The sequence below is a fragment of the Rhodamnia argentea genome, chromosome 11 (genome assembly GCF_020921035.1).
Source record: "Rhodamnia argentea isolate NSW1041297 chromosome 11, ASM2092103v1, whole genome shotgun sequence".
Taxonomy (NCBI): Eukaryota; Viridiplantae; Streptophyta; class Magnoliopsida; order Myrtales; family Myrtaceae; genus Rhodamnia; species Rhodamnia argentea.
In genome coordinates, this window is record NC_063160.1 from 806,791 (window position 1) to 819,626 (window position 12,836).

At 40.8% G+C, this 12,836-nt stretch overlaps 2 protein-coding genes across 2 annotated transcripts in view; both read right to left on the reverse strand.

Moving 5' to 3' along the window:
• Nucleotides 1-2,071: 2,071 nt before the first annotated feature.
• Nucleotides 2,072-3,390, reverse strand: LOC115755908 (NAC domain-containing protein 2-like). Its single transcript, XM_030695507.2, has 3 exons — nucleotides 3,154-3,390; nucleotides 2,755-3,032; nucleotides 2,072-2,641 (listed from the first exon to the last, which is right to left on the reverse strand). The coding sequence occupies exons 1-3, from the start codon at nucleotides 3,314-3,316 to the stop codon at nucleotides 2,207-2,209; spliced, it is 876 nt and encodes a 291-aa protein (XP_030551367.1). The 5' UTR covers nucleotides 3,317-3,390; the 3' UTR covers nucleotides 2,072-2,206.
• LOC115755907 (NAC domain-containing protein 2-like) overlaps nucleotides 2,158-12,836 on the reverse strand; it is a 30,297-nt gene continuing 19,618 nt past the window's right edge. The window contains exon 5 of the mRNA XM_030695506.2: nucleotides 2,158-2,204. The gene's annotated coding sequence lies outside the window, so the exon portion shown is untranslated. The remainder of the gene's footprint in view (nucleotides 2,205-12,836) is intronic.

The following is a 12,836-nucleotide window of genomic DNA, read 5'->3' on the forward strand; positions in this document are numbered from 1 at the left end:
AATGGGGAAATGCTTTGAAGATGAAATGGAGTCTATGAAAGCAAACCATGTCTGGGACTTGGTTGATCTACCATCCGGATGCAGGGCGATTGGAAATAAATGGATTGTCAAGATCAAATGTAGGACGGAAGAATCCGTTGAATAGTATAAGGCTCACATTGTGGCGAAAAGCTATACTCAACAAGAGGGCATAAATTATGAGGAAACATTTTCACCAATTGTAAGGTTTCTCTCTATACGCCTTATCCTAGCTATAATCACAAATGCGGACTTACAATTACATCAAATGGATGTAAAGGTGATATTTCTCAATAGAGAACTGGACGAGAAAATCTATATGAAGCAACTAATAGGTTTTATAGCTAAAAGTCAATCACGAAAGTTTGCAAGTTTTATCATTCAAATATGCGGCTTTAAGCAATAATCTATACAGTGGTACCTTCGCTTTCATCGAGCAATAACTTTTTTTAGATTTATGATGATCGAACAAGATCACTGCGTGTATGTCAAACGGTTTGAGGATAAATTTGTGACATCATCACCCTATGTGGATGATATTCTGTTAGCCGGGAATAATAAGGATTTGGTTATCACCATAAAAGAATGGATGTCTTCTAATTTTGAAATGAAGACATAGGAGAAGCTTTTTACATATTGAGAGTTAAGATAGAAAGAAATCGTTCAAGAAACCTTGTTATTATATCTCAAGAGTCTTATATTAAAAAGATTCTTGAATGATTCAATATACAGCATTATAATCATATTGATACCCTTATCATACGAGGTGAATGCCTGGGCTCTGACATATATCTTAAGATTCCAAAAGAAAGAATTTGGATAATTTTTCTGAAAACGACGTGTTATGCCACGTCAATAAAGTCTTGAAAGACAATAAATCAAGCATCAACGTGATTTGTTAGGGACGAATCGAGACAAATTTGTACCAAGAGATAGATTCCTATCCTTATATTTTGACATGATGATGATCCAAATCAAAGATGGGGTTCATTCTAATTAATGCCCTTTCTTTGTCCAATTGGTACGAGCGTGACTTGGTCAACAACAGACGAGTCCCATGCGCGGTGGAAAAATCACCTGTTCATGTCGGCCGTCTTCGTTGTTCTTGTGGTGGATGATGAAAGTTGCCTCCATAGCATCGCATCACGTACGAATATATTTCTCCTTTGAATGGAAATTGTGGTTTGGTCCAAGTGAAATGAACCATGTGCTGTATTATGCTTTTTTATTTATTTATTTATTTTCTTTCCTTACATAGTTCCACCTTCCTTATCCATTTTCTTCTTCTTCTCTTTCATATTTTAATTACCCAACGGGTCAATGGGAGATTATCGATAATACTTGATAAACCGATCTTGTAAATCGACAACCCGATTTTGTAAATCAACAACGTATCTTTAGCATTTCAAATGTTCATGTTTTTGAGCAATCTGTTGATGCACGGGCATGAAACGGTTGCACAGAAAGTCGAAAGAAGAGAGGCAAATAGAATGATCTTGTTTGAGATATATCCCATTTTCGCGGCTTTCGACTTGTAAATTTAACTGGTTTCTCCGCTTGTGAACACGTGTTCTTAAGAATACTTAGAAAACAGTTCCCCGGATTGTCGAATAAAAAACTAAAATTAAGTGTTGCCCTTTGATCGTGAAATATTCAAAGTTAACTACGTGTGTTATGACATTTTGTATAGGAATTACGAGAAAATACGTAAAAAAAATTATGACTTGTTACGATCTGAAGATTCATTTCTCAGTGGACCGTAGAACTGTTTTTTTTTTTTTTTTAATTCGATTCAATTAAATTAACCACAAGAATAAAAATTGAAATAATCTTTCACTAAATCAAATATTGCTACAAATATTTAGAGGTTAGGACGGGAGGTATCATCGTTCTAAACTCCTCCGCCGCGTCCTCCACCCGGCCAATTTAGAGCCGGACAGCTTTTGTTTTTCACTGTGCGGCTGGATGCACCTCAATCAACCCTTGCTTCTTCTGTCTCTGGCAAAACCCAGAGAAGCAGAATCCTAGCACTAACTCTGGTCGGTAGCCCCACGTCAGCAATTTGTCCAGGACAGGTTTTGTCTTTGATTGATCACCATCACCATACCTGTGGATGGTGCAGCTTCAACGAGAACCAGTAAGAGCTGAATGGTTCAGGCCCCTGTGAAAGAAAGTCCGACTTCTGTGTTCAAAATGGCCTCTGCAAGTACATGGACATGTCCTGAAGGGAGACCTGATCCAGCTGAAACTGTCCCTGCGCGAATGAATCGTCCAAGAAGTTATCCATTGCACCCAACTGGAGATCGAGGGCCTTCTCCCAATCGTCCCATTTCTCCTCGCTCTGCACTTCCTTCTGGTGCGCCAAGTCCGGGGACACCACGTGCTCCGAGGCGCTAGAATCCGGGTGCAGCTTCGGCATCGACTCCGACGAGTCCATGTACATGTGATCCGTTGTCATTGGCGAGTGTTGCGGAGGTGTGTATGGGTTTAGCGCCGCCGGCATAACAATCTGCGGCTCTGTCTCCATTTCCGGGAACTCTGCCTGGTTATTTTGGGCTGAGGGGAAATGCTTCTCTATAGTGCCCTTCTTGTTGTATATTCGGCATAGAACCCAATCATCAAGCTGCAATAAATAGCAAGGATCCATGTTAATCATTGAATTTTCTATATGAACTCTTCCAATTACATGTGCTGTAACACCAAAAACAGGGACAAGAATCGAAAGAGCGTAATTACCCTCCGGTTGTTCTTCTTCTTGCCGGCGGATCGATCGACATTGGCGAGACGATACTCGTGCATGATCCAATTGGTCTTGACTCCTCTCGGAGCTTTCCCCACGTAAAACACTAGCGCCTTCTTTATGCCAAGCGTCTTTGGGCGGCCGATCCGCTTATCGGCCCCGGTCGCCTTCCAATACCCAGTTCTGGCTGCCCGGTTCGGACGTGACCCGTTGGGGTACTTGCGGTCCCTCGGAGAAAAGAAGTACCATTCTTTTTCGCCGTACAGAGCCATTTCTGCAATTCGAAGCCAAACTCCATCAGAAATAAAGGAAGATTCACCAAAATGAACACGAGCAGAAACAGAAAGTGTTGAGGAACAGAGCCTGGAGAAGCAGAGGAAGCTGTGTCAAAGTACCTGGAAGGTCCCAAGGGTCGAACTTGTAGAGATCGATCTCCGCGATGATGGGGGCAGAGACGGGTTGGGAAGCGCACTTGCGGATCAAGTAATGGTTCACCAACTCGTCGTCCGTCGGGTGGAACCTGAACCCTGCTGGCAATTCCAATTGCGCCTTCTTCATTTTTTTACTCCTCTCAACTCTGTTCGTGTTCTTCTGCAACTCTCTGCTTTTTCACTTCCAAGCTTTGAACTTCGTGGAATCCACACACAGAGAAATGAGACGACCAGGGGGTTTATATACATACAAGCACGGACTCTCTAAATTTCCTTTTTCCCTTCTTATTTTTCTTTAATTTGGCGTGGATTCAGGCACGTGGGGTTAGAGCCACCTCCAGCCGACGATATGTCGGAGTGTGTCTGGATCGAAAAGGGCAACCGCCTGAGACCGCCTGAGCTTCTTCTTCAGCGACAGGTGGCGACCGCATCCGAAACAGTTGAGTCTATTCAATCACAGGCCGACACGTGTGAGAGGACTCTTGGGCTGTGTCATGGCGTCCGTCAGCTAATTTGTCTTTGCTTGGTGAATGGGCAAGATAGCCTGGGAGTGGCAATAACAGTAATTAATCCCACCTCTTGGGACTCTTTGACCGTTGCTCTCCTTGCCCTTTTGCCCCTTCTTCGAGTCAAAACCCTCTTTCCTTTTGGCAAAAACGATTTAGACAATGAAATTCGAGATAGATATTATTCCATAATACTATCTTAGAGTGCGTTTATTTGAGTAAAAGTATTTTTCAAAAATTAATTTTTTAGAAATTAATTGTCTGAACGTTCGCCTGTTTGGTTTGTCGAAAACGATTTAGACAATGAAAAATACTTTCCGATCAACGAAACATCTATGTATAAATTTAGGAAACTGATTTTCCCAATCTAAATACATGAAAACACTTTCCCCGCATTGCTCCTCTCAAATTTTTAATATTTTTTAATATTTTTATTTTTAAATTTCAATATTTTAACTCTTTTTATTGTTGTTTTACTTTTTTCTTCTTCTTCTTCCACCGCAGGTCACTGGCCTCAACAACTAGCCACATGGTGAGCTCAATCTCTCCGAGGCTCGGCGGCTAGCGGAGGAAGAAGAAAATGATTAAAATATATATAAATAAACATAAACATATTATAAATGAACAATGCAATATAAAAATAAAAATATATCTAAAATTGAAGTATTGAGATTGAAATTACTTTGCAAATGAGAAATAAACACCAGAAAACATATTCAGTAACATGTCACCAAAAAAAAAAAAAAAAACCGTTTTCCTGAAAAATGATGTCCGTAAAATCACTTTCCTTTTTCATGGAGTTTTCCTCCAACTAAATGCACCCTTAATCTTGACTTTTCAAGCAATTGTCCTTTAGCTTGTAGACCACATCAATCTATTTTTTTAAGGCTCTCAGGTTTCTCAAACTTTCTCATTCATAGGATATATGGAATGACAAGTGAAGAGCGTATCGGGAAAATCCATTCATCTTATCGGATACCTTGTATTCATGTATGTACTAATATACCCAGTTGTAGAGTTCGAAAGAAAATCGCATTGAGTTTCATATAATGATGCGATGATAATAGTGTTACACGAAAACGTGAACAAAATACTTGTGGCTTAGTATCTTAATTTAGTCTTTCGGCCAATCATTTCAATAGGTCTTGCCTAATCAGCTATATGAGCATAGGTTATGGATCATCATCAAAGCACATGTGGCTATATGACCTACCTGTCGCGACCTTCAAAAAATAACGAGTTAATTTTCGGGCTAATGGATTATCGGGTTAATTAATTAACCTAACTCGGACTCTCCCAAGTCCATACCAAATCGCAACTTAAGGTTTAAATAATTAACATGCAACGTGTTTTGAATTTGGAGTCGCCACTAATCATTTTCGGTAGGTTGATTAGAAACCTAAATAAAATAGCGGGAGAAAACTATCTTATTTCCGCGAACCGGAGATTTTGAATTCGGGGATTTGGTTACGCTAGATTACTCTAACGCCCTTTCGGTACCATTTTCATGAAAAATATTTGATTTGGCAATTTTGATGGATTTTACTTGAAATTCAAAGATGCAATTTTTTGGTTTTTTTATCTTCTTTTTTATGAGAATGTAAAACATTGAACTTTGTGCGATATACACCATGGATGATTTAGAAAGAAAGAAAACGCAGCCAAGCACGAGTATTTACAGAAATAAATTAACATGTAATAATGCTAAAATTTGGAACACGTAGCATGTCTAAAATAAACAAACAAATGTTCAAACCAAACGATTACATTTTTGTAGATCGAGATGGAAAGGATTACCTTCTATTACACAAAAACTTACTCACATACACGTTATAGTTCCCTTCAAGATCTCGGAGCGGGAAGAACGCGGCTGTCGTCGAAAATGGCAAGCAATGGCGTTGTTGGGTGGCGAGAGGCGAAATATTTGTCGAGACTCGTCGAAGATGATGCTCGACTAAAACTCTTTTCTTCACTCTCGAATTTTCTCTTCTAATTTTTCTCAAGAACTCTCTTTTTCCTCTCTAAAAATTCCTCTCAAAAGCTCTCTCAATTCTCTTCCACTCTTCCTAAAAAAACTCTCTCAATTCTCTTCTACTCTCTCTCTCAATTCTCTTCCACTTCCCCCTTCTAAAACTCTTCTCAAGAGCTCTCTCTTTTATAGGCAAAGTTCTTCATCCTTCATTCTTCACCTTCATTTCTTCACCTTCCATCTTCATCTTCTCTTCTTCATCTTCATTTCTTCACCTTCCATTTTCATCTTCCCTTCTTCATCTTCATTTCTTCACCTTCCATTTTCATCTTCCCTTCATTATCTTCCCTTCATCATCTTCCCTTCTTCATCTTCTTTTCATTATCTTCCCTTCATCATCTTCCCTTCTTCATCTTCTTTTGGTATTTGCAATACGGTCCCCGAAGTTTCAAGTATTTGCAATACAGTCCCTGAAATTTTAAGTATTTGCAATACAGTCCTTGAAGTTTCAAATCTTCTCGGTGTATTTTTCCATCCCGTGCCTAGTCTAGACGCATGCTAAATTAAGTGTTCTGCTTGCCCGATTATATGCCAATGCAATGTACGCTAAAAATAAATATGTGAGATGATTTTTTATAATTTTTATGCAAAAAATAGATTAATCAAAATTTAGGCGTCAACAGCTGCCCCTCTTTGAGTGGAGGCTCGTAGAGGTTCCGCTCAAAGACAAAATTGAATCCTAAATTTTGACAAGTGCAAATTATGGATGAACTTTTTGGCGGGAGTTTTAATCCCATTTTTTATGTAATGAAGTGATGCATGATATGCAAGACTCGTAAATAACACGTGTCATAATTTCCCTTTTTCATGTTAGAGAAACCTGCACATGGATCGCATACAAGAATACATGTTTTACCAAATTTCTCGTAAGCTAATGGTTCTCTTAATTTCCAAGCTTCTTTTTTGAGATGCAAGGATTTTAAGGTATTTGGCCTATCCGTTATCGGAGACTTCTCCCTAATGCAAGACAGCGCAAGATATGTGTGTCGTTTGAGATCACAAGAGCTACGTCGTTGTGAGTCGAAAGAAGTGGGATCAAGTTCACAAGAGCTACGTCGTTGTGAGTTGATTAAATGTCGAAATTGCCGGTGCATATGTCTTCACGATTCGATAAAGGGGAACCAAAATCATAAGAGCTACGTCGTTATGATTTGGTTTGGATCAAAAATATGGGTGCTTATGTCTTCATGATTTGATAAAGGAGCCGAAAATCATAAGAGCTATGTCATTATGAGCCGACTAAAGGTCAAGATCACCGGTGCATACGTCTTCGTGATTCGATTCGAAATCATAAGAGCTACGTCGTTATGATTTGAAGAGATGTCAAGATCGCCAGTGCATATGTCTTCACGTCCCGAGATTGAAACCATAAGAGCTACGTCGTTATGATTTGATAAGATGTCAAGATCGCCAAGTGCATATGTCTTCACGTCCCGAGATTGAAACCATAAGAGCTACGTCGTTATGATTTGATAAGATGTCAAGATCGCCGAGTACATATGTCTACACGACTTGACGGAAGAGGCATATTGCCCGAATTGAACAAGTATTTGATAGGAGCACCATCGAATGGAATCGATAAGTACAAAAGGGGCATATTGCACGAATTGAATCATAACAACTATCATGAGAAGAGTTGTTAATTTGAAAAGGGGTTCGGAAAACTTACCCGGGTTCTCCAAACGATTAATCAAGGAACGAGCGTATTGTCGTATCGTACCTGGTAGGCATTTGCCAGCAAAACTTGCTCATTCAATAATCCTTGGATGAATTTCGAGACCTTGGGAGAGAACTCGAACATCGGGAATGTATTACCTATCATAGAATGTCGAGGTAACACACACAAACATATTCAATAATGAGTATAATGCAATCACTCATACTATGGTTCATGCATAACCATTCTGTCAAGTTTGCATTACCAATTTTGTCCAGGGAGGTTCTCACATTACGAATACCTCGAATGTGAGCTGAATGGGGGACTTCAGTCCGAAAGGGCTTTCTCTCACTCTCGTGAAAAGCTATTTATCCCTGTCTCGCGGGATTCAAGAGAAATCACTCAATCTTTCCATCATCGCATTCGATAAGGATCCAAGTAATCTCGCAATTGATACGACCGAGTCGATCCGGAGGTCTTGATTAGGACCGTAATGAGAGCTAGGTCAAAGGTTTACAAAGGGGACTCCAGTTGAGTCAAGGTCTGCTTGAAATGAATTTCTTCATCATTTGCTCCGGATTTACAAGTCAAGAATCCTGCAAAAATGAGAGAGAAATAATCTTGCTCGAACTTCTTCGAGTGATGCTTAAAATCATTTAACTCTACGTTAACTCAAGTGCCCTAATCGGAAGAGACTTTGGAGGGTTATAACGTAGGCTAGGATTGGGGACCGAGGAACGAAAAGGCTCGTTTTGGCTCGGAAATTAAATGAGAAGGGGCTTGACGTTGGTGATCATCGCCGACTAGTCACCGATCTTGGTCTTTCTGGAAATGTCTTGGAAAGAATACCATTATTGAATGAGGGATGGTAGTTTTCTACTGAAAATTGCACTTTACAAACCGATTTCTTGGGGAGTCTTCTTCACAACAAGTGTCTGTCAAGGATTTGCAAGAGACACAATGCAAACATGTACATGGAATTTACAACTTAACATGCAAAAATGTACATTCAAAATTCAGAAGTACTTTACAAATGAATGTGCATTGGCCTTACTTTTGGTAGGCACTTTGCTTTTCATATGCTTGAAATTTTCATATGAGATCGGCCTTTGCTTTTCTTACTCCCGACTCTCATTTTTCTTTTTTTCTTCTTTTTTTTCGAGAAAAGATTTCTTTTCCTTTTTCTTTGAGAGCCCTTCGACATCTCTTTATTTTGCTTTTTTTTAATTTTTTTATTTTTTTATTTTTTTTAGAGCGGGCCCTTCTCCTTTAAGTTGAGTTTGCCTCTCCTTTTTTTTACAATCCCATGACTTTGAACCAGGAATTACAACAAGCATAATGATCATTCGGGAATTCTCTGTTGACTCGACCATCTCCAATTCTAATCCTTGGGAAAATGCTATCTTCGCCTTTGGAATGAGCAAATGATCACCAACATGGGTTTAAGAAATGAATTTGCGGGCTCAAGTGGGCTATGCAAAGAATGAAGTGTATAGGATAGAGAAGTGAATGCTCTTCATCATCCTAAGGCACTTGAATTAAAATTCGAGTATAAATGCAAAGAAACACCCGCAGATTAATGTTAGTCCGAGCAAGAAAATTTCTAACCATTTACCTCGTGTTCTTTGTTAGAATTAACTCGTCTGGACCCCGATGTAGGGTGGTTCTTGACAGGGGTAAAGAAATGAAACCACCGCTCAAAAGGGGTAATCAATGGATAACCTGTAGTGTTTAGGATAGAGAAATGAACGCCTCCGTTACTTCGGTTATCGTACCTTTTGCGAGAAAACTCTTTACCTCGGGGAATGCGGAATTTGGCCACCGTTCATCTCTTTGAAAAAATGGGACGTGTTTGGAAAAAGATTGCCTTTCATCATCCTGTCCCGCCACATTCCATACATTCGATGTATCTTATGCGGTTCATGTTCCTTATTCAGAGTTGGTAAATTAAACATGAGGAACAGTCATGCGCAAACTATGCATTGTATAAGTGTTTTTGAGCATGTAAAATGCAGCAACTTTTTATCTTGGTGGACGGAATTCGCAAGTACATAAGAAACTTCTTAGGGCGTGGATCGTGAGTTGCCCCCGCTCATGCAAATAAGTTGCAAAACTTCATTATCTGGTTCGAGACATGAGATTGTCAAAGGCTCCAGGAATTTCTCATTTCATTAATTTTAGGGAGAAGGGATACTTCCCTATCTGGAAAGGCAGTGACCCCTGTAAAAATCAAAAGGGAAAGCATCAATGTACGTTCTCATGTTCTAAACGAGTTGAAACGATACCGCTTTACCCTTGTACGTATTCCTTGTAAATTTTGAATTTGAAAAGATCGATTCATCTGGATCGGATTGTATGTTTGTGATGTTATCTCTCCGGTTTTGTAACCATTTGGGCTGAGCTTCAATCGGCATTGAACTGCGAAGTAAAAAGATTTTTATTAATCTTTGTACATTGACGCTAAATCCTAGGATCGAACCTGGGACGCCTCGGACCATTGTCATTCCCCCAACCACTAGGCTGTGGTGATGTTGGCGTCCACGGTTGGTTCGCTTTTTGCTATATTGTTCTCAAAACAGTTGGCAATCTCCTGTCGAGAATGAAATAAGCTTAAATCAGAATTTGAAATGATTGAGAGCCAATTGGGACGATACGGAGTTACCCATCTTTGAGTCCGCTTGGCCTTTTACTCGTATTCTCCCAAGTAAGGCTATTCGGAATCTCTCTTTACGGGCGTTCAGGGGCGTCGTCCACAAATTGATTTTCTACAGGCCTAGCTTAACAAGGAACTCACGCATTTGATAAGGGAGGAGAAAATTCGCCCTTTAACTCTAGGCAAATTCTAGACAGCTAGAAAGTAAAAAAAAATATCCCACGCAGGGGAACTATACATGGAATCAAAGAAGTATTCATGCGAGATTGGTTCCACCTCTCTTGCTGGCCATTCCAATGATCGATCGATTTTGTCTTGGATTATACACCAACGATCGTTGTTCAAGGATCCATAATCACTTGCTTCGGATCACAACTCGGGAGGTCCTTCGACTCCGAACCGGCTGATCAATGTGGTGAGCTCATCATCAAAGTAATCTTCGATTGATACTCGAATTGGGTAGTGTTACTTGCTAACACTAGCGACGGATTTCCCACTTTGTTTTCACCGTGAGCGATCGACCCCTTGAGCTTGAACTTCCGCCGTTGCTCGGAAACTTGTAGGGATGATCAACCGGTCTGCTGCTAGAACCACCAGCGGAAGGTTGGTATGACATGTATTCTTGATTGGGAAGTGGCCGAGTACCTTTTGCTCGGTAGATTTTCCCGGTATTGATCTTCCAATCAACTTTGGTCCTGTCGTGTTGGTCCCAACCTGCATCGTGCTTCCTCAGCTTATCTCTAACCCTTTGAAGGTGATTCGTGACACTTTGCATGGTGAGTCCGTCTATATTCATTATTACGTGTACAGCCATTGGTCGTCTCGAATTGATTCCTAGTCGTCGAATCGCCTCAATGAATATAGAATGAAGCTTGGCGGACCAAAGGGGCCTTTTCTTTTGGACAAAATCGTCGTCATCAGCTTGGTCGTAGTTTTTTTATTCGAGTAATTGCTTCCTTACAGCATGCTGCCAAATGTTTTGGAGCATTCGAACGCAGACCAGCCTCGTAGGACGTCTCGAGCACCATGCAATGTGGCCCTCGTTATGAAGCTGGCGATCATTACTTGCGATACTACGATGACTCTGTATGTCTAACTCGGAATCAATGATCTTTAAGAGACTGAAACCGTCCATATTGATCCCTACCACGGCTGTGACGACGATGTCAAACTCTTCTTTGTACTGCCTCAGCACTTCTAAGGCATCCGTTGCCTTCGCATAAGCAAAAACCCCGTACATGCAACTTCTCAGCATAGCAACGAGGATTGAGAGGGAAACGGGGTTGCCATCAATGGCCATGACTCGCAGATCCTCGGGATAGGAAGGTTCCCATACTTCCGCTTGGAATGAACGTGTTTTTCTTTTAAAACCTTCCATATGTAGACCGAAAATGGTCTGTTTCGACTAGAGAATGAGCTTTAGATGTTCTTGGACTTGCAAAAACAAATTGCCCGAAAATCACAAAAGCGATGATGGCCTTTCGTGACGGATTCCGAAGGTCGCTAGGTGTATGGAGACTTCAAGTTCTTTATAAACTTCCTCTCTCTTTTTTTATTAGTCTTCCAGACGGGTTTTCGCTTTCTCTACGAAAGAGGACAGCTTTTTCTCTCCTTTTCGGTCTTAGTGCCTTGGATCCGTTTCGTAATAACTCTCATCTCTCACTCCATCTATCATCTTCTTCCTTTTTCGATATGGAGGAGCCCTCAAATCTTTTCACTTTCTCTACAAACGAGGCGGTTACTTCCCTCCTCAAATCTTTTCGCTCCCTCCTACGAGCGAGGCGATTATTTCCCTCTTCAAATCTTTCCGCTTTCTCCTACGAACGAGGCAGTTATTTCCCTCCTCAAATCTTTTTGCATCTACCTATGTGAAGGCTTTTAATGCTTTTTCTTTCGGCGTTCAGTCAAATCTGACAAAGAATTCACGCATTTAAGCATGACGATATTTGCGGATAGTAACTTGTTCTTTGCCCCTTGATTATCTCTAGGCGTAAAAGGAAGAATGTCTCGCATGGGGACTTTGTAACAAACAGTACATTCATTCACGCATGTCTCTACTTCTCTTGAGAATTCATAAGGGCTAGCTAGTAATGCTCAAAAGAGTGATATTTTGAAAGCCCATAATAAAAACTCAAGCTTCATGTAGGCTACTGATTCGGAGTTTCATCGGTGTTGAATTGGCCGATTGTGACATCAGGGAAACTCCAATTGTAGTGATGCATGTCACTTCCCTCGAAAGGCATCGGTTCCGCCTCCGCAAGGCCGACTTTGCGGGATGTATCCCCAACGAAATCCGATTGTGCGAGAACTTGCTCGGGAGGATGAATCGATAAATGAGCATTTTCAATGCTCGGATGTGGCTCATCAAGGAACATGCCACTAAAGGTGATGGGGTTGCTGCAGACATGGCAAATAGCGATGTTAAGAGCATCCCTATACCTCTTGATCTCTCGCTCGAAGCTCTTCATTTTCTTCCTTTAGAGACGCAAGTTCATGACTTTCACTCGAACTTTCACTCGGGCCCGCTTGTTTTGAAACCAAAACCGACCTTCAAGGGCTCCATTCCTAGCTTCCGGCTCAACTCATTTTTTCGTTTCCCGTTCACGTAAGGGCACTCCTTGAAGGCAGCTTCGAGCTCTTTGATTTGATGTTTTCTTTTCGGGGTTGACTACGACTGTTGCTGCTTGCTATTGTTGTTCTTTGTTATCGAGATCTTGAACTTCACCGCCAAGGGAGTTGGGTTTTACGGCTTCATGGGCTGGATCCGGCCTCGAAATTCAACGGTTCATTCTCGGGGATGTC

Coding starts and splice junctions, on each gene's coding strand:
- LOC115755908 (XM_030695507.2), bottom strand. CDS start 3,316: ATGAAGAAGGCGCAATTGGAATTGCCAGCAGGGTTCAGGTTCCACCCG. Junction 3,033..3,153: donor CGACCCTTGGGACCTTCCAG/GTACTTTGACAC, acceptor TTCGAATTGCAG/AAATGGCTCTGTACGGCGAA. Junction 2,642..2,754: donor AGAAGAAGAACAACCGGAGG/GTAATTACGCTC, acceptor TATTTATTGCAG/CTTGATGATTGGGTTCTATG.